The 21,596-nt window shown below is 51.0% G+C and overlaps 1 protein-coding gene across 6 annotated transcripts in view; it reads left to right on the top strand.

The window, feature by feature from the left end:
• NACC2 (NACC family member 2) overlaps positions 1-5,961 on the top strand; it is a 55,383-nt gene extending 49,422 nt beyond the window's left edge. For all 6 annotated transcript variants that reach the window (XM_014257956.2, XM_014257957.2, XM_088065835.1 and 3 more), the window contains exon 6: positions 921-5,961. In XM_014257956.2, the coding sequence (XP_014113431.1) occupies positions 921-1,420 (500 nt within the window). In that variant the 3' untranslated portion in view covers positions 1,421-5,961. The remainder of the gene's footprint in view (positions 1-920) is intronic.
• The last annotated feature ends 15,635 nt before the right edge of the window (positions 5,962-21,596 follow it).

Genomic DNA, 21,596 nt, shown 5'->3' with positions numbered 1-21,596 from the left:
TTCTTTATAAAAAGAGCTCACCCTGGCTGAATTGTGCGGAGTAAATCTTTGTGTAACTATTACTCTGCTGAAAAACAAAACTCTAAGCTTTTTACTTTTTTCATTTAGTTTTTAAGATTTGGAAGAGAAATCTTTCCCTTCCCTAACTGTTGAGTCCAGAGGCCTTCCAGCTGCCCTGGGGGATGTGGGGAAAAGGGATAAGAGGGCAGTAATGTGGGTGAACAGGGGGGAGTCAGCTCCCTGGTAGCAGTTTTTTCCTGGAGAGTCCCAACTCTGTCCTTCCCAGCCATGTTCCCTCCTGAGTGGGGCTGGAAGGGTGTTGTTGTTGTTGTGTGCAGGATATGGGATGTGTTCCTACTGCCTGGATTTCTCCCTGTGCACGAGCTTTAGCTGACAGTTATTCACCGTGGCAGTTCCTTGGATGCTGCTCTGTAACGTCAGGCGCTTGGCTCCCGCAGAGGAGCAGGACACGAGGGACTGAGGGCTCCTGCTGGGTGCCAGGGCGTGTGCCAGCAGAGGCATGAGGAGAGGGACAGGCAGAGGACAATCCCTTGGGCAGCCCCTCAGCTCTGACGTTTCCTGCAGCGCTGGGGCTTTTGGAGCCATTCATGCAGCTGCCGCTGGGGACTTTGTGGCATCTTCCTTCACCTCTGGTTTGGCCATCCCCACGTGCTGGGGCTGTGGGTGCTGGCTCTGGGGCTCCCCACGGAGCCATCCCCTTCTCTATCCCCCTCCCTCTGCCAGCTGGGGTGTTCATACCTTCTGCTTTTATCCCTTCCTGGTCATGTCCCCAGCGGAGGAGCTTGGTCCGCGTGAGAGCTCAGGTCCACGGGTGAAGCTCCGCTCCCACCCGCGAGTCTGGGATCACCTTTGTGCCGCTCACCCCGAAGCCTCAGCTCTGTGTCTCCCTGTCTTTGCAGTGTATTGTCAGAATTTTGCCCCGAGCTTTAAGGAGAGCGAGATGAACGTGATCGCGGCCGACATGTGCACCAACGCGCGGCGCGTCCGCAAGCGCTGGCTGCCCAAGATCAAATCCATGCTGCCCGAGGGGATGGAGATGTACCGCACCGTCATGGGCTCCTCCACAAACACTGTCCCCCTGGAGCCCGACTTCCAGCCCAACACTGCTCAGGTCTTCGAGCAGCGCATCTATGCAGAGAGGAGGAGCGACTCGGGGACTATAGTAGCCTTGAGAACTAACACAGTGAATGTAGAGCTGAGCAATGGATCCAACCAGTCCTTCGAGCAGAGCGAGGATGCCGAAGGCGCCGGCTCCGTGATCCAGGAGGCAGCTGCCACAGATGCCATGGCATCGGAAACCCAAAGCACTCCGCAACCTTTTGAACAAGGTTCGGGCTCCTCCAGCCGGCCCGAAACCCCCGTGAGAAGACAAGATGGTACTTATGGAGGGACTTTATAAAGAGAGCAAACATTTCATGACCTATAAGGGATCTGTAATACTAAAGCTGCTTGCATGCATTACTAATACAAAAGAAAAAATGTGATCAAGCCACTTACCTACTGAACTGCTACTGTTGCCTGAAAAAAATGTGATTTTTATTCTGCTTGTATTTAAAATTTATGAAGGAAATAATCGCATTCGTTATACTGTAAACGACTAGGTCTGTGGCGACCTACTTAAAAAAATATTGGGCTCCTTTTTTGATATTCCTGAGGTTAGTCTATAAGATTGTAGCTTTTTTTTTTCCTTTCTTTTCCTTTTTTTTTTTTTTCTTTTTTTTTCGGGTTTTTGTTTGTTTGTTTGTTTGTTTGTTTTAAGAAGGGGAGGAGAAAAGCTAGCCACCCCCCACCCACCACCACCCCGTCATCACCCCATCCATCACTCAGCTCAGAAGTAAAGCCATGGTTAACCTTGTCCTCTAAGGAGAGTTTTGTCACTGACCAGGAAAGCGAGGTGTGTTGGGGTGCAGGTGCTGTGACTGGCCGTGTTTGTCTCGGGAAGGGCTGGAGCCAAGTGGGATGGGCTGGGGGAAATGGTGACAGTGATCGTGACCAGACCCCTCTGGAGTCAGGGGGAGCCCTGGCCGTTGTTGTCCCGGGGAGTTTTCCCTGGATTCCGCGGGAGTTCAGGCTGGCGCGTGTCGGGAGGGCTGTGGGATGCAGGTGGAGAGCCTGGCCGCCGTTGTGGCTGTGGTCTGGTTTTTGCCAGGCTGGGTTTGGGTTTGGTTTCTCTCTCTCCCTCCCTCCCTCCCTTCCTCCCTCCCAGCGATTCCTTTTCTTTTCCTTCTCCGTGTTTGCACCTTCACGTCCCCGCTCCTGGGCGGCCGGGCCGTGTCACCCCTCTGTGCCCTCCCTTGGGTGCACCTCCTGGGAGGGGAGGAGCCCCCCTCAGCCTGTGGAGGGATTTGGGGAGGAATCTGAGCGTGGAGAGCACCGTTCTTCTGGCTCCAAAGGGCACGGAGTCGGGAGCTCTTGGTGTTGGCTCCTGGCAGATCCGCACCGGAGGCAGAGCTCGGTGCGTGCAGAGCTCACCCTCTACCCCCTCCTCCTCCCCAGGCCATCCAGGCTCCCGCTTTTTAATAATTTGGAGTGTATTGGATGTAAAAATTAAAAGGAAAAAACGAGCATTGTGCCCTTCTGTGAAGAGGTTTTGGGGAGGAGGAAGCGCGTTGCCTCCTGCTCACCCTCCCGCAGCCCCTTCTGGGGAAAACCCAATGTGGAGTTATTTGTCTTTATTTTTGTTGTTGCAGGCTGATGTCCCCAGGCTGTGGTGGCTTTGGTGGCCTCGGGATGGGACTGTGGGTGTCCCTGGAGCCTGATGGGCAGCAGGTACCTGCTCTGTCCCTCACCTTTCCAAACCCCAAAGCGACCGGGATGTGTCCCACAGACCCAGGGTGCTGCAGCTTCCCCTGGAGGGCTGGGGCCAGGCTGGGGGTCCCAGGGGGATGGCACTGCTGGGCTGCCCCCAAGGGATGGGGACAGTGATGTGAAAGCCAAGTCTGGCTTTTTTCCTTTTTTTCCTTTTTCAATGATGATTATTTTTACTGTGACTTAACGACCTGCTTTAATGACACTTGCAGCTTGTTCTTTAACACGTTTGGGACTAGGAACAAGGTGCACTAAGAGTCACTTTTTGGCTGCTGTGGCTGTGCTCCTCTTTTCTTTCCTGCTTCGATTCCCTAATCCAGACAGCGCTTTGCTCAGGGTTTTCTTCCTTCTTTGTATTTCCATTGGGAAAGGGGGAGCGGGGAGAGGATAACCCAACTTTTGGCCGTTTGTTTTGTTTTCTTTGATACTTGAAGCAGTTTTTTGCATCGTAAATAACGAGGCTGCCCAGCCTGTGCCACTGCTCCTGACACAACAAATCAGTGATGGGGGGGATCCTGCCCCACGTTGGGTTTTGGCACAGCTTTTTGGGGGAGACTGTGACACCCCAGACCAGGTTTTGGGGGCTGGTGCAGGTGCAGAGGTTTGGGATGCTTCGGAGAAGTGGGAATGGGCACGGCTCTATTTGCACTTTACCCACTAAACAAACCTGGGGACCACGGGCTGAGCTCGGGGGGAGCCATCCCAGGGGACACGGAGCAATTCCTCGGCCCTGGGGTGTCCCTGTCCCCTGCTGGAGAGCAGCTCAGCCAGCTTGGTGGGGCTCAGGTTTGGCTGAGGACCCTCCTGATCCCCAAATCTTTGGGTTTGCCAAAAGTTTGAGGCAAGCTGGGAGCGGCTCCGGGTGCCAGAGATCAAAAGTCGTCCCTTGTGTGTGTGTCTGTGTGCATATATATAAATATAAATATAGAGAGAAAAGATATTGCAGAGGATTCTCCCTCCTCCTTTTTGGCACTTGCTGGGGGTGGGGAGCAGGCTGAGCCCCCCAGCCGGGGGCTGCACTTGGCTGGAGGGATTTATTCTGGACCAAACCTGTTCCCAGACAGCCGGCGGGGCCACCGGGGGGGCAGCAGCAAAGTACTTGAATGGCTTAGGACAGAGAGTCTGGAGAGAGTCAAGTTGCACAGTGAAAATATATATTTTTATACCTAGCACAACTTCCTGTATATTTTGGGGTTTTTTTCTTTTTTTTTTTTTTTTTCCTTTCCTTTTTTTTTTTTTTTTTTTTCTTCCTGATTTGGGTTTGTTTTGTTAATTATTATTATTGTTATTAGGAAGGCAAACTTCTAAAATGTGAAGGGCGTTGGGTTTTTCCTTATCTGGTAGATGAGGGCAAGCATTTTGCACTAATGTTTCCTGTGTGTGGAGGATTAATGATATGTTTGAAAATGTTATATGGTAATGATTGTATTCTTCCGAGAAAAAAAGAAAACAACAAAAAAAAGCAAAAAAAAAAAAAAAATTAACCCCTTAAAACTGAATGTAAGGTGAGAACAGAGCAGTCCATCGATTGTATGCGGCTTTCCTGAGTGCCTTAGAATTTTTTGATCATTTTTTTTCCAAGGAAAACAGATTAAGAAGATCAGATCATAACCGACTCCTTCCTCCTCTTTGTTTACGACACTATTTTAAATTCTAGAATTTTGGGGCTGCTTTATAATGTGAATAGAAAACTGCATTCATCTAGGTCTGACAGTGTAAAATCAGAGCATCAGTATTTATGGTATGTCTGCACCTTTATTCTTATGCTTGACTATTAGCAATATTACCTGTATATTCTATATCTAAAGTTGTACCAAGCACCTTTAACGAGCGCAGAGTGTAAAAGCACCCGAGTTCCCCAGCAGCGTAGGACCAGCTCCTCTCCTCCTCGTTAGCGCTAATTAACACCGCTTTGCCGAGGGGCTGCATGACCCTCCGCCACCCCCGCTGTCCCACGGGGACATTCCCGACCTTTCCCGGGGCTGCCCGGATTTCCCTCTGGAAGTTCCCCGGAGGATGCGGGGTGGGAGCCGATCCCAAAGCTGGAGCTGCCCCCGGGAGCGGGGAGAGCCCCGCGGGGGCACCGAGGGATGGCCCCAGCCCTTGGCCCCCGGGCTGTGCTCGGATCCCGCTGGAAAAGGGCTGGGAAAGGCTCGCTGCGGATGGAGAAGGAGCCGTGGGAAGCCGGGCTGAGCCCCGGGGTGTCCCCAGAGTGTCCCCAGCTGTCCCCTCCTGCCCCCGCAGCCATCCCGGGATTCAACTGCTGTTCCAAGTGTTCCTGCTCTCCAAACCGTGCTGGGAGCGAGCGAGGGGACGAGTGGGACACACTCACATTGGAAAACCCCTCCGCTCCTCCTCGAGTTTCTTCCACTGTTAAAAAGCGTTTTGCACACACACGAAAAATTAAAAAAAAAAAATTTAAAAAAAAAAAAAAAATCGTGATTTTTATGTCAAGGTTGGAAAAAAAGAAAAAAAAAAAAAAGAAAAAAAGCCAAAACTTGCAATACTATTTTTAGCAGACAAGAATAAAGAAAAATAAATAAATAAAATAATTAATAAATAATAAAAACAACTGAGTATAAATGTATAAATATTTTTGACTTGAACATTTGGATGGCACTTGATTCAAATAGAACATTAATCCTTTGGACAGAATGTTTGGGGAAAAAAAAAAAAAAAAGGACTTAAAGTACAAGGTTGTTTTTAAAGCGTCTTCATAGGGTATTAAGTAGTACTGTAATTCATGACTGTTAAAAATACTTTCTGTGCTGTAAGGAAATCTCACAGTACCACTGAATTATGTTCCTCAACTGTCTCAGCCACGAACGATGCTAGCTTCTTTTTTTTTTATTTTATTTTATTTTTATTTGATTTGATTTTTTATCGTGCATTATTCACTAGTATTTATGTGCTCTTACTCTGTATAGTTCAGACTGTTATTTTGTAGCCATGGCTGACATGATATATCAGTAACTAAAAAAAAAAAGAGAGAAAAGATGAAGACCCCCTCCCCTACCCCGAGCTGGAACTGTGCTCGTAGCTGTTTTCATATGATGAAAAAAAAAAATCCATTTAAAAAAAAAAAACCAACAAAAAAAACAAAAAAAACCCCAACCCAACGTGATCATTAATTGTAAAACGCTTTGTAAAATTCACATTTACAAAATAATAAAGTAAATTACAATTAAAAGGTTTCCTTTGCTCTGTTTTCTGTCTTTCTGGGTGGTGGGTAGTGTTAAACAGGGGGTTGTTAATAAATGCTGAAGGGGCTGTGATGGCTCAGGCTCCACTTCAAGGTATGAGACAACCCCCACATTTGGCCAACTGAAGGGTTTTGCCCAAATTTTGGGGTTTTGGAGTTCCCTGCACTGCCCTGGGCTCTCTCCCCACCTCACCTGATGTGGTTTGGGCACCTTTTGGTTTTTTTTTTCCTGTACACATCACACCCTCCCTCCCTCCACACTTACTACTTACAAAAACTAATAGTTGTTGTTATTATTATCATTATTTAAAATGGAATTTGCAGCTCTCCCAAATTAGCCTGGGGCTTTGCCAGAGACTGGGGCTGAGACCGGAGGATGCAGCAGCAGCTGAAATCCTCCACTCCCCTGCTCTGCTGGGAGCTTCCCTCCTCTTCATCACAGAAAATCCTTACCCAGGCTCCGAAAAGGGGCAGGAGGGCTCCTGCCACCCTCCCAGGGACGCGTGTGACGAGTTTGCCGGGTCTCAGAGGGTCTCTGACAGCGTGGGCAGAGCGAGGATGCTCCAGGGGAGGTACCCGGGCACCAAGAGCGGAGATGCTCCGGAGCACCAGGAGCTCCAAGCAGCATCCCAGGACTCCTGGCTCTGCCCAGGATGGAGCTGGCGTGGGGCTGTTGTTTTTAGGATGAGGAGGAGGAAAAGGTTTCAAAGCCAGAGAGGCTGAGCTGGAGCAGGGTCCCAGCAAGGGCTGGGGGTGTTGGTTGTCAGCATGGTAATTCTCTTTAATTTTTGCCCGTCTTTTTTTTTTTTTCCCCAACCCAATTGGCCATAAAATTGCTGAGAAGCTGCATTTCCTCAGTTTAGCAAAATAGAAGTACCCAAAACCACTTGCATTTGGGGTTTCATTTAATCTCATCTCACTGCAAAGGAAAAACACAGAAACTTGGATGCTTCGCGTACGGCGCATTCCGCCGCGTTATATAAACCATTTCAAACTGATTTATTCTAAATGAGTTGTTATAATCAGAATTTTCCTTATGAGCAGCTTTCTTGCAAACGTCAGTATTTCAGGGGGGGAAAAAAAAAAACCCAGCCCCAACCCCAAGCCCATCGTACGCCCGCTCCAATATTTCAAACTGATTACTTCTAAACACCAGCGCTAAAATTAGGTCTTTGGTGTGCGGTATTGTCAGAGTGGGTGTATTATGATCTGCAGAGAGTATAAAAAGATAAATGAGTTATTTAACCAAGTAAACGACGTTGCTGTAGAAATGTGCTGAGGGAAAATGCGCGGGGGGGGGGTTGGCTCACGCCGGCCGGGCCCTGGGATTGCGGCAGCGACGCGAGGGGAGCTGCTGGAGCAGGAGCAGGAGGGTAGAAAGGGGTTTTTCTTTGCCTTAATGTTGTTATTTTTATTGCTATTGTTAGAAAACAGGCGGCTCCCACCCTGCCTGGGGTGGGGTCGTGATTTTGGCAGTGCCAAAATGGGAGGGAGGGGGCTGAGAGAGGCGATGGGTGCGCTCTTCCCCAGGGACTGGTTATTGGTGTATTCTTGGGACTTAACCTGTCTTCATTTCCTTGGGATCCGCTCCAGAGGGAGGGATGTTGGAGCACTGCACCTGCCCAACCTCTCTGAACCTCCTGGCTCTTCATTTCCACCCGCACAGCTGGGTGTTACAGCTGCAGGTTGTGCCCACTGGGGGCCTCCAGGGACAAAACCGAAGGGACACTGGGATCAGGGATCACCAGCCCAGAGACAGAAGGCTCTGGGCACTGCAGGGGTCAGGCACTGTTGGCCATTGCAGATGTTGCTGACCATTGCAGGTGCTCATTGCAGATGTTGGACATTGCAGGCCAGTGCAGGGGTTGGTCATTGCAAGTGGCTCTGGCCATTGCAGGAGTTGACTACTGCAGGAGCTGGTCATTGCAGGGGTTGGCCACTAAAGGGGTTGGTCACTACAGGGGTTGGTCACTGCAGGGGTTGGTCACTACAGGAGGTGGTCAGTGCAGGGGTTGGTCACTACAGGGGCTGGTCATTACAGGAGATGGTCACTGCAGGGGTTGGTCACTGCAGGGGTTGGTCACTGTAGGAGATGGTCACTGCAGGGGTTGGTCACTTCAGGGTTGGTCACTACAGGAGATGGTCAGTGCAGGAGATGGTCACTGCAGGGTTGGTCATTACAGGAGATGGTCATTACAGGAGATGGTCATTACAGGAGATGGTCAGTGCAGGAGATGGTCACTGTAGGAGATGGTCAGTGCAGGAGATGGTCACTGCAGGGTTGGTCATTACAGGAGATGGTCAGTGCAGGAGATGGTCACTGCAGGGTTGGTCATTACAGGAGATGGTCAGTGCAGGGGTTGGTCACTGCAGGGTTGGTCATTACAGGGTTTGGTCACTGCAGGCCTTGGCCACTGCAGGAGATGTTGTTCCTGCCCCTGCAGCCGGGGGATGCCGCAGAGGGAACAAGAGCCGAGCCCCACGCCGGGCTGGCTCCATCCCACTCATCCCCCTTTCCCGAGGTGTGAGCCCCGGGCTTCTGGGGGGTTCTGCCGCTCCCCTCCTGCCCCATCCACGGGAGGGAAGTGAGGGATTGATGCCGGCCAGGCCCTGGAGCAGCTGCCATAAATCCCAGCCCCGGCGGCGGCTCCGGAGCGCTCCAGGGCTGCTCTTATTTAAACGCATCTATTGCACCGAGCCCTTCCATAATCGACTGTGCAGCGGCACTCCAGCGCCGGCGACGGCTCAGATGGATCGTGCAGGACTCAAAATACAAATAAAGGCTGAGGAGCAGGAGCTGCATCATTCCTGCCGTGCCCGCCGCGCTCCGGGGCAGCGCCGGAGGATTCACGGAGCCACCGGCGCTTCCATCAGCTCCGGGCAGGGCTGCGGGGGGAACTTTGGGGTGTTATTGTAGGGCAGCTTAAGGGTGATAATGATGGGAATGAGAATTCCATGGTGAAGGGATGGGTTGGAGTGGTGGCCACGTCCCTGGGGTGGTGACAGCAGTGGCACGGTGACAATTCAGACACTGGGACAGGAAAGCTGCCACCGGCACGGGGGTAACGAGGGGCTGCTCAGGTCAGCCAGGAACTTGATTTTTGGCTGTCTGTGCTGGGGCTGGGATAAGGCAGGGTTGGGGTTTTGGTACCCAAATCCCTCATGGGGGGTCTGTCCTTGCCTGTGGGACCAAACCTCATCCCCCTGGGGCTCTGGGAGAGGAATCACATCAGTCCAATTCAGGGACAGGACAAAAAGGGGAGGAAAAAAAAGGCAGAAATGCCAGGCCACAAAGCAAGGCAGATAAATCCAATGTAATCTCACTCATCAGGCCTCACCAGGAGTTACAACACATAAATTACTGCACCTAAAAGCATCTCTAATTTCACTTGTGAGTGATTCACCAGGACGCACCAGGCTGCCCTCTGCATCTCCCCATTTGATTAGACATTTGTACCAAGACAGAGCTCACACTTAAAATAACATTACTGGAATGGAGATGGACAAGAGAATTCATTTGAATGGAAATCAATTTGATTAGAAAAGTAAATTACCCGCAGTCTATGAGCAGCACATTGTGGCTCAGAATAATAACAATAATAATAATAATAATAATCCATCAATCAATCAATCAGTGACACCAAAGGATCTTAAATGTTTTTATGGGCCTGGCAACGACTGAGCTGTGATCACTTCCCACGTGGGAGCAGGGCTGGATTCCCCACTCCTTGTGCTGGGACACTGCCAGGCAGAGCTGTCCCATGTCCCCTGTGCCACCAGGATCCCCTGCAGGGGACGAGCCCGTTCCTGTGCCCCAAAGTGAGGTGTGGCCACGGGGCTGCAGGAACTGGGCACAGCCAAAGGGCTGTAAATGCGTTTATGTGGCTGCAGGTGCCCTCAGAGGGGTGATTGAATTTACCCAGGGGTGATGCTGCTCTGGACAAACCACTGGAAGCAGTCTGGGTGTCACTGCTCCCATTGGGGTGGCACTGGGGCCTGGCTGGGGGAGGACAGCAGTGTCCCTCCCTCCCTCCCTGTCCACCCTCCCCTGCCAAGTGTCACCACCGAGGTGACAGAGAGCCAGGGAGGCCACGGGTGCCTGGCAGGAGCCAGGGCAGGACCCTGGGTGCTCCCTCCAGGTCCCTCCCCTGTGCCAGCTGCAGTGCAAGGAGCTGCACACTTTGCTGAGCTGTGGTACCTTCTAAATAATCAATTGGTATTTAATTCCCATGTGATAACTGTCTTATTAAATCTAAATTTAATGTGTATTTGGGAAACCCTAATTTAAAGTGTTACTGCATGCACCATCTGGTGTGCTCTCTAAATACAAATGCAATAACATAATTCAGAATTACATCATAAAAGTAAGTTATAAGAGATTAAAATGCACAACTCTGTTCTTCAGTCAAGGCAGCTTTTATGCTTTTGCTCCTGACTTAGATACAAATCACAACAAAAACATCCCTACCCCGATTAAGTGATTTTCTGCTGGGATTTTGGGTTTAATGGGGAGCAGGAGTGCCCAGGAGGGAGGTTGGGAGATCAGGAGCACTGGAGATGTTGCCCAGAGCAGCTGTGGCTGCCCCTGGACGTGTCCAAGGCCAGGTTGGACAGTGGGAGATGCCCATGGCACTGGCTGGGCTTTAAGGTCCCTTCCCATCCAAATCCCTCTGGGTTCCCATGACATCCCTGATGCCAGGGAGCTTCAGGGCTGGGCACAGGGAGACTCAGTCACCCACTGAGCAGCCTTTTGTTGAAAAATCAGTCAAATATAGCCCAGAGTTGGGTGCATCAATGATCTTTTATAGTGGCAGTAAATCTAATACCTTTGCAAAACCCCCTATTTTCTCTCTCTGTTGAATGAAACATGAGATCCCTTAATAGAGAGGGAAATTAAAATCTAGTTTTATTGCAGTTCCTGTAACTGGTATCTAAGCTATTAATAATCAATCCATTCTTGCTTAAAAGCCAACATTTATCACCCCAGCTGAGCTGACGGGCACTGGGGGGAAAGTACAATTGACTGCAATTACACTTTGAAAAATGTTAGCTGTGCCACTGACCACTGGGGATAAATGATGAGATTCCAGTTGTTCCTTCCCTCTTCAGGTTCATCCCCCCAACTTTTATTATTGGGTGGTTTTGCTCCTCCTTGAGCCTCCAGGATGCCTTGAGGAAGGAGCTGAGGGGAGGGGTCTGCGCTGTCCCAAATTCTGGAGGATCCTCCTGGCAGAGGGAGCCCAAACCCTTCCAGATCCAGCAGTGGGTGCAAGAGCGACTCTAAATCTCTTTTAACATCCAGCCACACAAAAGTTTATTGGTTTTATTCCTGCCCTTTCCAAGGGGGAGGAAGAGGCTGGTGCAGGAATTGATTTCCTGGAGCTCCTGGTATTAATGAAGCCGCTGACCGCAGATCTCCCGCAGCAATATCCCGCTCCCCACCATAATTCTCCAGACTCCAAACTTTTCAAATGAGTTTTTGCAATTTAAAATTAATAATTGTTCTGTCTAGAACAAGGATAATTAAATGCCTGTTCATCCTCATTATTGTCAGCCGTGTGATTTGTTGTTTTCTCCGTAATAAAATTAACCGGTTTAACTAATGGGTGCCAAAACTTGATAATTAAAGCTGAGCAAATAATTTGTAACAAATAATTTACCCAGTGGGTTTGTTGGGGTCCGTGGTGGGTCTGTGGCTGATGGTGAGGGGCTGGGAGCCACTGGTGATGCCCAAACCCACACAGGGCACCCCGGGGAACCTCCTTTTCCTCACAATGGTCATTTTATTAATGAAAATTATTTGATTTTTTTTGTTTTTTTTCTTTCTAAGGAAAGAGGTTCCCTCCACAGGGTTTTGCTCACACCTGGAGCATGAGGCAAGCGGTTCACCTGTGGATGAAATCCCAGAGGAAAGAGCAGCTGCTCCCAGGTAAATCCCAGTGAGGATGCAGGGGTGGCCAAAAAATGGCAATTCCTGGGGAGGAAAGGAATTAAAATAATGAGCCAACAAAAAGAGTTTGGTCAGACACAATCTTCTAACAAGAATGGACTTTGAAATGGTGGTTATTAGGGTTTCTTTCCAGCAGCAGTTAAAGGAGCTTTCGAAGGTATCACAATTAATTTCTAAGTTTATATTACACATTATAACGTGAGGGGCCATTAACGAGGCACTGACATTAAATTTAATGTACTTGGTGAGTGGGACAGTTTGTCTCTCCCTCCTGGGCGTATTCCCTGGATGTTTGGGGTCTGGCACTGTGGGATTTCTCCGTGGGAGCTGCTGGGGAGGGTGGGGTTGTCACTGTGGTGTCCCACGGGGGGCACTGGGGACACACAAAGCTTTGTCCCCAGCTCCGTGGCACAGCCAGCGAGGCTGGGAGGAACACAAGGAGAATATGGAGTGTCTCATACCTATAACTTTAAATTAAAAAAGCAATGTGCTGTTTATTGGCGCTGCCGAGTGTCTCCGGAGCGGGAGGCTCATAAAGATCATATTACAGTACAAGCCATTATGCAAAGAGTTTACTATATATACATTTCTAAATGCTTCAGCAAACAGCAGCCTCCTTATGAGCAGAGCAGGATAACTGGTTCGTTTGGGGTAACAAATGATCCTTGATTTGATTTTAAATGCAATGACAGCAAAATTTATTTCTTATTTAATCACTTGCCAGAGCTGTTGAGGACGGGATGGTATTAAACTGCACAATGCAGCATATGACTACTGAATCAGTTGAAATAGGCATAAGAATATATTATGTTTATAGGATAGAAAAAGATTGTACAGCAATGCATATAACTAGAATGGGTATTTTTGTCATTTATACAGTAGCTTATATCATTATTCCTTCCCGCTTCCAATTTTTCAGTAATAAAAATACAGGGGATGTGATTCTCTTTGCATAAACCAACTTGATTCGTTATTAAATATTTTTATTAATCTGAAGTACTACAAAGCATTTGAGCAGATAAATCAGGCTCCGAATAGTCATTTCCTCTCTGCTATGGCTCTATAAAGTGGATTCATTTATGAGCGTGCACTACCCGAAAAGAAGGTTTCCATATTCATTACCAGGCTCCCTCATGGTTCTGGCTTTTTATCCCACTGGACCATGCAGAAGGGTCTCCAAAAGAAGCAGGTCCTGGAAATCTGCTCTGTGATCCCTGCCCGGTTTTGTGTCCAGTTTAATGAGGAATCGCCCCTTGGGTACCTCAGGATGCTCAGGGTCCCTCCGGCTCTGGCTCCCCTCACAGCCAGTTTGGGGACATCGGCACTTTTGGGGTGATTTGGGGATGGCTCCAGCCCCAGAACTGTCCCACATCACCGCAGCCACCGCCCGCAGGATGCGGGGGATCTGCGCACCAGCCCCTCCTGCAAGGACGGGATTCCCCTGGAGGCTTTTTGACCCCCTAAAGCATCGCTGGCCTCCTGCAGCCCCTCCTCACACGCTCTGACCCCACAGAACGCAGCATTTTGGGGGCAGCAGGTCCCTTTTGGGCGGCAGGGGATGCTCCGGGTAGGGGATGCGGGGGCAGCTCGGAGCCCGCACGTTCAGCTCCTCCTGCTGAGCCCTTGGCTCACCGGGGGAAACTGCGGCGAGCCACAAAGGAATTAAACCTATTTAAAACCCAGCCAGGTGTGCAAACAAGTTTATCCTCTGCTAGCAGCTGCCGGGGAATCGGGGGAGGGGGGCTCCGGAAAGGTTACGGCAGCCACGTGGAGTTTGGGGCTCCTGGGGAGAGGTGACATTTAGCGCCTGGGTTTGGGACTCTCCGGGAGCCCCGGAGCCTCAGCCGGCAATTCCCTCCCTTTCCCCGGGATCAGCCTCATCCTGCCCTTCTCCCCTCCCGGCTGCTGCAGCCCGGGGCTCGCCTTTGATTTCAGATTTTCCTGCAGCAGCTGTCTAACATTTGTTTGCTGTTTGGGAACGGGAATTATGGCGCTCCGCAAAAGGCAGGGACCCTCCGGAGCTGCTGCTGGCACAGCCCCGCAGCCTGGCATCCCAAAATATTCCTGCTGCTCCAGGTGCCGTCTTCAGGGGGATTCAGCCATCCATCTGCTGCTTGTGCCCTCCCTGGTGTTCCCGCATCCCAGCAAGGCTGTGGATGCCCGCAGGGTCCAGCCAGAGCCACCAGGACGTGGATTTGCCTTCTCTCCCTCCCCCGTCCCGGTGACCACGCTGGAATAAGGTGAAGCAGGGCTTTGTCCTCATGGGAACAGCTGATTTCACCAGCGGAGTCAATCCAGGGCTGTTTCACCTCTCCGTGTGTTTTCCTCGCTGGGAGCTGCTGGGGCTGCCCATAAATCCGCCCTCTGCAGCAACTGTGTCACAGATGTCCCAGGACATGAATTTTTTCTCCGGTTTTAGAGCTGGTGTAAAGCAAAATTATGGTCGTTGTCAGCATTAGCAAAAACCACCATTCCCATCCTGCCTGTAAAGCACAGCAGCGGGGCCTGGGGGCTGCCAGGGACCGACGAGAGGTGGGGCAGCTCCTGTTTCCTGGGAATTCCAGGTTTTTGTGGAGCTGCTGCTGCTGGTGATTTTGCCGTGGTCAAGGTGAGGCAGGAGTGGCAGTGCAGGCTCCCTCCCATCCCTCCACCTCCCTCTGGAATGTGGGCTGCACACTCAGACCCTGCTCAGGGCTCACGGAGAGGAAGCTGGAGGTGTGTTTGAGCTCAGGGCAACCCAAAAAAGCCTGGCACTGCCCAGGTTTTCCATGGACACCTTGGGAATCACCGGAATTTGGCACCTGAGTGGACGCAGAGCACCGGCCCCTCGCAGCTGGCACCGCTGGAGAAGCAGAGAAGTTTCACACCTTTGCAGAAGAACGCTCAGGAAGGAAATGAGCTGTAATTGAGGTGGATGAAAGGGCGGCTGCCTCCCCCAAATCGTTCCAGGCACCAGACTCGAGAGGAATATGAAGTGCTGCTGCTCTCCAAAGATCGCCACGCAGCCACTGAATTATTAATGAGCAGGAATGATTTCATATTTAATCTAAAGACTATTAATTACACTGCAGACGAGCAACACACCATCCTGAGAGCCCCTATCGCCAGCTGAATAATTCAGTGGTGCCCCATATTTTACCTCAATGTCAGGATGGGTGGGGAGACCCCTCCTGCCTGAGCAGGCAGTGGTGGCCCAAGGGGTGGTGTTGAGAGCCCTCCCCAACCTGGGACCCCCCCAGCCTGGGCAGAGAGGGATTGTTTGAGGTCCCCTGGGGCTGGGGGCACTGCTGTCCCTCTGTCCCAGCCTCACTTGGAGCCCAGCAGCAGCCCCAGCTGTGGGAACACTGAAGACAGATGTTTATTTGCCCGGGATTATTTGCTGATCACTGCTACAGTGATCCAAGATGATCATTAAAAAGTGAAATGGGCTGTTTAATAATGATGCTGGGAGCACGCAGTGTGCCTCGCATTACGAGGGTGTTTAAGCATGAGCCCAATTAAGTCCCTCACATCCCTACAGAATTACCCCAGTTGTGCAAACTATTAGGCAAACTCCAGGCTCCTCGTACTCACAGGCAATCCTGGAGCCTGGCACTCTGCTAGAGACCCATTTCTGTCCTGAAGCTAAATTAAAATCCTATTGTGCCAGCGCTGCTAATATTTCCTGCTCTTGTTTCCAACAATTAAATCGTGACATTCTGCCAAAACATACAAGGAAACGAGAAAATGCTCCTGATCAGCTGGAAAGAGAAGGCAAATCCAGCTGCCACCCAGATGCCACGGTGCCAGTCTCAGGTTAAGCAGCACCTGATGGATGAGGCAGTGGCTGGTGGAGGTGGGGACTCATCATTCTCTGTGGGAAGTGGGATTTTTGGACTTCTGTTACGTAAATTGAAAGGTTTTTCCTTCTTGGTTCAGGGGAGAAATTTGGGAACTGGATCCATGCAGTGCCAAAAAGGAGAATGCTGATGTACTGGGTTTGTGTGGGAAGGGTTTGGGGCTGGAGGGTTACGAGGGTGGCAGTGATGGAGCAGCTTTGGTGGCTCCTGGAGCCCAGCTGGGGTCACCCCACCACAGCTGCTGCTGAGGAAAGACTTGAGGGACAATTCCCAGCCCTGCTGCGTCCCCAGCACCACCAGTGGCCTGATCCTGCCACCCTTCTCACACAGGTGCTGCCCATCCTTTGAAATATTCTCCTGAATTCTATTCCTCCTTTCCCCCCTGCTCTGCTCCCCCAGCGCTCCTCAGGGAGGGCACAGCTGCTTCCCTGCCCCACACCAGCTGCAAACCCCCAAAAGTGACCCCACAGTGCCCTCAGAGCGATGTCCCCCCTGCTTGGGGTGAGCCGTGGCTGCCCTTGGGGGACCCCGAGGGTGTTGGGGACACCACATTGGGACAAGGAGGGATGGCATCTGCAGAGCTGTGGTGAGATCAAGTTAACTGGCAGAGGAGAAAGGGGAGGGGAAAAGAAAAAGCTGTTTAAGAAAGAAATGACTGTTTGGTCATGGCTTACAAGGTGGTACTTAGAAATTCCATGAATTTTAAAATAAAGACGTTGTGAGATTTGAACTTTCTTCTGAATACTCACAAACTGCAGTGCCTAATACCTTCCCTGGCCATTAAGGAGCTGTGCTGGGAAGCAGAGAGAGCTAAGTACTACACTGATAGAGCAGTTAAACACCGTAATGGAATTGTGTTTGGAGAGACTGCAAAGCCAGGTAGAGAGCCCATACATAAACAAGGCCATTACCAGCCAGGGTAAGTGGTGATAGAATTTCATGAATATCCCCACAAAAAGCTTTGTATATTTATAACAACCTGCAGAGTCGTTTTGAACACAGTCAGGGGCCTTTCAGAGTGACTCTGGAGTTAAATTGTACAATAGATCTGTGTCCCTGTGTGAGGATATCAGCTCCAGGCAAAGCTGGATGGGCAGAGGGATCCCTGACCCTGACAGGGCACCTCCCGGGGTGCTGTGGGTCCTGAAGCAGTGCTGGAAATTTGGTGGTTATTGCCCACAAAGTCTTCCAGTTTCCAGTTTAAAACACCCTTTTCAGAAAGGTTTTAAAGATGATTTTCTGTTTGCAGGGCAGGGGGAGCAGAAGGGCGCTGCTTCCCAGCTGGGATGGAAAAGGGAGCAGGAGTGGCTGCTCCTCTGCTGGCCAACTGCAGAAGTCACCAAGAGGCAAGAGACAGAGGTTTCCATATCTCAGGAAAAGGAAAAATAAATCTGGGAGCCATCAGACCCCAAAGATCAGGATGAGCTCTGCAAGAGCTGCACAGAGACTCAGAGCCCAGCGGGGAGCAGGGGCAGAGCTGAGATCCCAAACTGGGGCTGTGGGGCACAGACCAGCCCTGCTGCTCCCCAGCACTGATGATCCTACACCAATCCCACAGCGCTCCTGGGACAGCCTGTCCAACACAAGCAGAACACCTGTGTGCTGCCAGAACCCCAAAACCTCTCCACAAGAAAGCCACACTCTCCACCTCTGCAGCTGGAGAGCAGCAAAGCAAACTCGTGAGCGTGTTTATCACCTCAATTTAAATAAATATGTGCTTTAAACTTCGGGAAACTTTGCTCTGCAACTCTTGCAAAACCCAAGTGATAGGCACAGCTCGGGCACGAGCCATAATAAAATGCTAATTGCAATTCATAAATTACGTCGGGATGCCTGGGAATGTTGAAGCTCCTGGATGAAGTGTAGCGTTCAATTTATCCTGTGCATGCTGCCGACAGTGCTGCCAGCCTCCTTCTTGTCCCCCTGTGTTGTTTTGTCATCTCTGCACTATCACCAATTCATCACAAAGGCAACTGAACTCGCCGATGTCCACCCACCGGGTGACTTTGTCTTCGCCACTCTATGACTTCTAAATTAAATTGTCAAAACACATTACTGAGAAAAATATCGTGAAGGGGAAGTTCTTTACCCTTTTCTCCCAGCTGAAGAGAGAATGTGTTTGATTTGCAGGAAACATGTCTGCTTCATTATCCCTCCCGTTATCATATTTCTTCCCTCGGCAGCGGCAGGAAAAGAGTCGATACACAAGTCTTGGATGACATGATGGAGCATCCCACAGGAGTTGTCTCGATAAATTCTGAGATTGCCCAGGAAAAGCTGGGGGTGGGGGGGTGGTGTGTGTAATTTTCACTCTCTTTTATTCCTCCCACTCTCAGACAATTTAAAAGAGATTACGGGGTTTGCTGGTGTGGATTCCCCCGAGCTGGATGTTCCCACTCTGCCAGCACTGGTTGGTTTGGAATCAGCTCCTTGGAGTCCTTGCAAGAGAAGAAAGGAGATGGGACTGGGGATGGCACAGGTCCTGCTCCTACAGCTCTGCTCCTTGAATCCCAGAGTGGGTTGGATTGGGAGTATTGGGAGGAACCTTATCCCATTCCACCCCCTGCTATGGGCAGGGACGCCTCCCACTATCCCAGGCTGCTCCAAGTCCTGTCCAGCCTGGCCTTGGACACTTCCAGGGATTGGACAATCTGTGCCAGAGCCTCCCCACCCTCACAGAGAAGGATTCCTTCCTCAAATCCCATCTAACCCTGCTCTCTGTCAGGTGAAGCCATTCCCCCTTGTCCTGGCACTCCACCCCTGTGAAAAGTCTCTTTTTGTGCTCCTTGTCGGCTCCCTGGGATTTTGTTTTCTGCAGGAATCAGCACTAACACTGAGCTGCTCCCCTGCTATTTCCCTGCACTCAGGGGGTGCTGTGGGCTCTGTCCCCTGTCCCCTGGCTCTGCTGTCCCCACAGATCCCAAGGTTGGGTTACAGGGAAGGATCCTGCTGCTGGATACAACCACGGAAAATAATTCCCCTGGGGATGTTGGAACAAGAGGAGCCTTTCCTCGAAGGGAAAGAGCTGTTGATTCCCCCTTTTCTCATTCCCACGTTGGTCTCGGGGCATAATGGATCAGCCATAAAAAGCAAGTAACACATTGTGCACTCATTCTTTTGGCTTTGGACAATATCAACACAAGTAATAGACACATATTGTTTATTTATTCTGCTGTAGAGCAAGGCAAGGAGGCAGTGCCCAATGTTTAGATGGGATATTTTTAAATGCTCCCATTCCCTGGGCCCTTATGATGCATTAGCCATCAGTAGTCAAATTGCCTCGTATTTGCAATTTTATGGGTTCATTTTGTCAAGCACACAGGAGCTGCATTCAAAGCACAGAAATAAACCATTCCACTTTTGTTAGGCAAAATCTGCTTCTACGCAAGAGATGTAGAGAAAGTAGAAATCTCTTTTTTTCCCCTGCCTCTGCTCCAGATTCATCCCCAGATATTGCTTCTCCTTTGCAGCAGCAACCACTGAAAGCCCCTTGATGGCTGTGGAAAGTCCTGGGCACACCAAGAACTCCACAGCTCTGGATTTATCCTGCTGGGAGATCACTCTCTGCTCCCCAGGTGGTTTCAAATAACTCCCAGCAAAGCTTTATCCTGGTTGTCCCCAGCCCCAGGGGCTCCGAGTGGCACTTCCCAAGCCAGTCCCAGACTTCAGCTCCCTCCGTGGAGCAGGGAAAAGTTTCAGGGAGCAAAACCACCGTGAAATCAGCGGGAAAGAGAAGTTTTCAGAGTGGATTTGGTGGCCAGGACCTGTCCATCACAAGGACTTGGGGTCACCCCACTGCCACCCTGGGCCCCTGCGCTGTCCCCTCCTGCCAGCCCAGGAGCTCCAGCGCCGCATTTTTGGGAGCGAAACTCGAGTGATTATTCCCAAAGGGAGCTGCTGCTGGAGGAGAGTTTGAGAGCAGGAATTTGCTCCCTCTCGTGGGCTCTGGGGCTGGCGGCTGAGCTCGGCACAGCAGAAAGGGATGGGATTCCTTGGCATGTTGGAAAGTGGGGTAGGAAATGTCCCGTGTGAGCTCTGGGAGCTTAATGTCCAGCACAGACATCTGGCCTTGGCTTGGGGCTTCGTGGGACAGCATTTGGCAGCCCTAAATTAACTCTGCTTTTGGATGGCGTCGAGTTTTGGCTCTCCAAAGCTCTCAGCTCCTCCTCACACAACACTTCATTGCTTTTATTGTCTCTGGGCTTAATTCCACCAGGATTTCTTTCTGTTTCAGCTGCTCTTTAACCAACTCCACACCCCGTGTGCAGCATGGACATTGCAGGGCTCGCTCTCACGGACGAATATACCAGAGATTCCTCTTCTTTTCAGAACAAGAACAGCTCCATTTCATAAATCCATAAAACCCCAGCAGCTACGGTGCCTGTTTTTCATTTCCAGCCCCCTTTAATGGTGTTATTTAACACTAAAAAACCCCACAGCATGTCAGGCTGCAGGAAAGAGTGGGAAAACAAGTCAGAGCATCCGTGGTGTGCAGAGAGAGCACGGCCAGCCCTGTCCAGCTGCTTATGCTGGGATTTTGTTGTTGTTGCTGGGCACAGACAGATCCTGGTGCTTCCTGTGGTGCTGTGCAGAATTCCCCATCCAACACAGCTGGGACAGATGTGACACAGCCGGGACAGGTGTGACACAGCCGGGACAGAGGTGACACAGCTGGGACAGATGTGACAGAGCTGGGACAGAGGTGACAGAGCTGGGACAGAGGTGACACAGCTGGGACAGAGGTGACACAGCCGGGACAGAGGTGACACAGCCAGGACAGAGGTGACACAGCCGGGACAGGTGTGACACAGCCGGGACAGAGGTGACACAGCCGGGACAGGTGTGACACAGCCGGGACAGAGGTGACACAGCTGGGACAGAGGTGACACAGCCGGGACAGAGGTGACACAGCTGGGACAGAGGTGACACAGCCGGGACAGGTGTGACACAGCCGGGACAGGTATGACACAGCTGGAACAGAGGTGACACAGCTGGAACAGAGGTGACACAGCTGGGACAGAGGTGACACAGCTGGGACAGAGGTGTTTTGGGGCTGTCGGAGCCCCAGAATGCCTCCACCAGAAACCCACACCCTCAACCTCTGCAGCTGGGAAACAAGAGAGCCACTTCTTCAGTGAATTTATTGGTTTTAATTTAAATAAATAGGTACTTTAAACTCGCGGAAACTTTGCAACTCTTGCTAAACCTGAGCCCAAGTGATCGGCGCAGCTCGAGCACGAGCCGTAGGAAATAACACGGTCTGAATAACACATTCAAAGTTTTAATAATAAAATACAAAAAGAAATAACTCCCGCTGGCCGGGAATCGAATCCCACAGGGAAGGAAGGACGGGAGCGGGCCGGGAACCGGCGGCCCTCGGGCCCCCTCTAACGGCCCGCGGGGGAACTCCCGCTGCTCCCGGCAGCTCCATCCCGCCCCGCTCGGGACAGCAGCATCTCCCCGGTGCCTCCCGGTGTCCCCGGAGTGTCCGCGACCCCTCAGCCCTGCCCGGGCCGCCATAGGGACCCCCGAGCCCGCGGGACGGAACTACAGCTCCCGGCATGCACCGGGCATGCACCGCAGTCCCAGCGCGCACCGGGACGGGCGGAGAGACCGCGATCCCACAATGCACCGGGGCAACGCCATGTTAACTGCGGCGGAGAGGAGCCGTTGATAAACCGTCATAAACGTCATTAAACGTCATTAAGTATAATTAATCGTTATTGAAGGTTTATTAAAGATTTATTAAAGATTGAAAACCTTAACTGCCGGCCCA

This window comes from Pseudopodoces humilis, chromosome 22 (genome assembly GCF_049639895.1).
Source record: "Pseudopodoces humilis isolate 2021_Gansu_Grassland_sample_001 chromosome 22, ASM4963989v1, whole genome shotgun sequence".
Classification (NCBI taxonomy): Eukaryota; Metazoa; Chordata; class Aves; order Passeriformes; family Paridae; genus Pseudopodoces; species Pseudopodoces humilis.
This window is presented reverse-complemented; position numbering and strand designations above follow the sequence as displayed.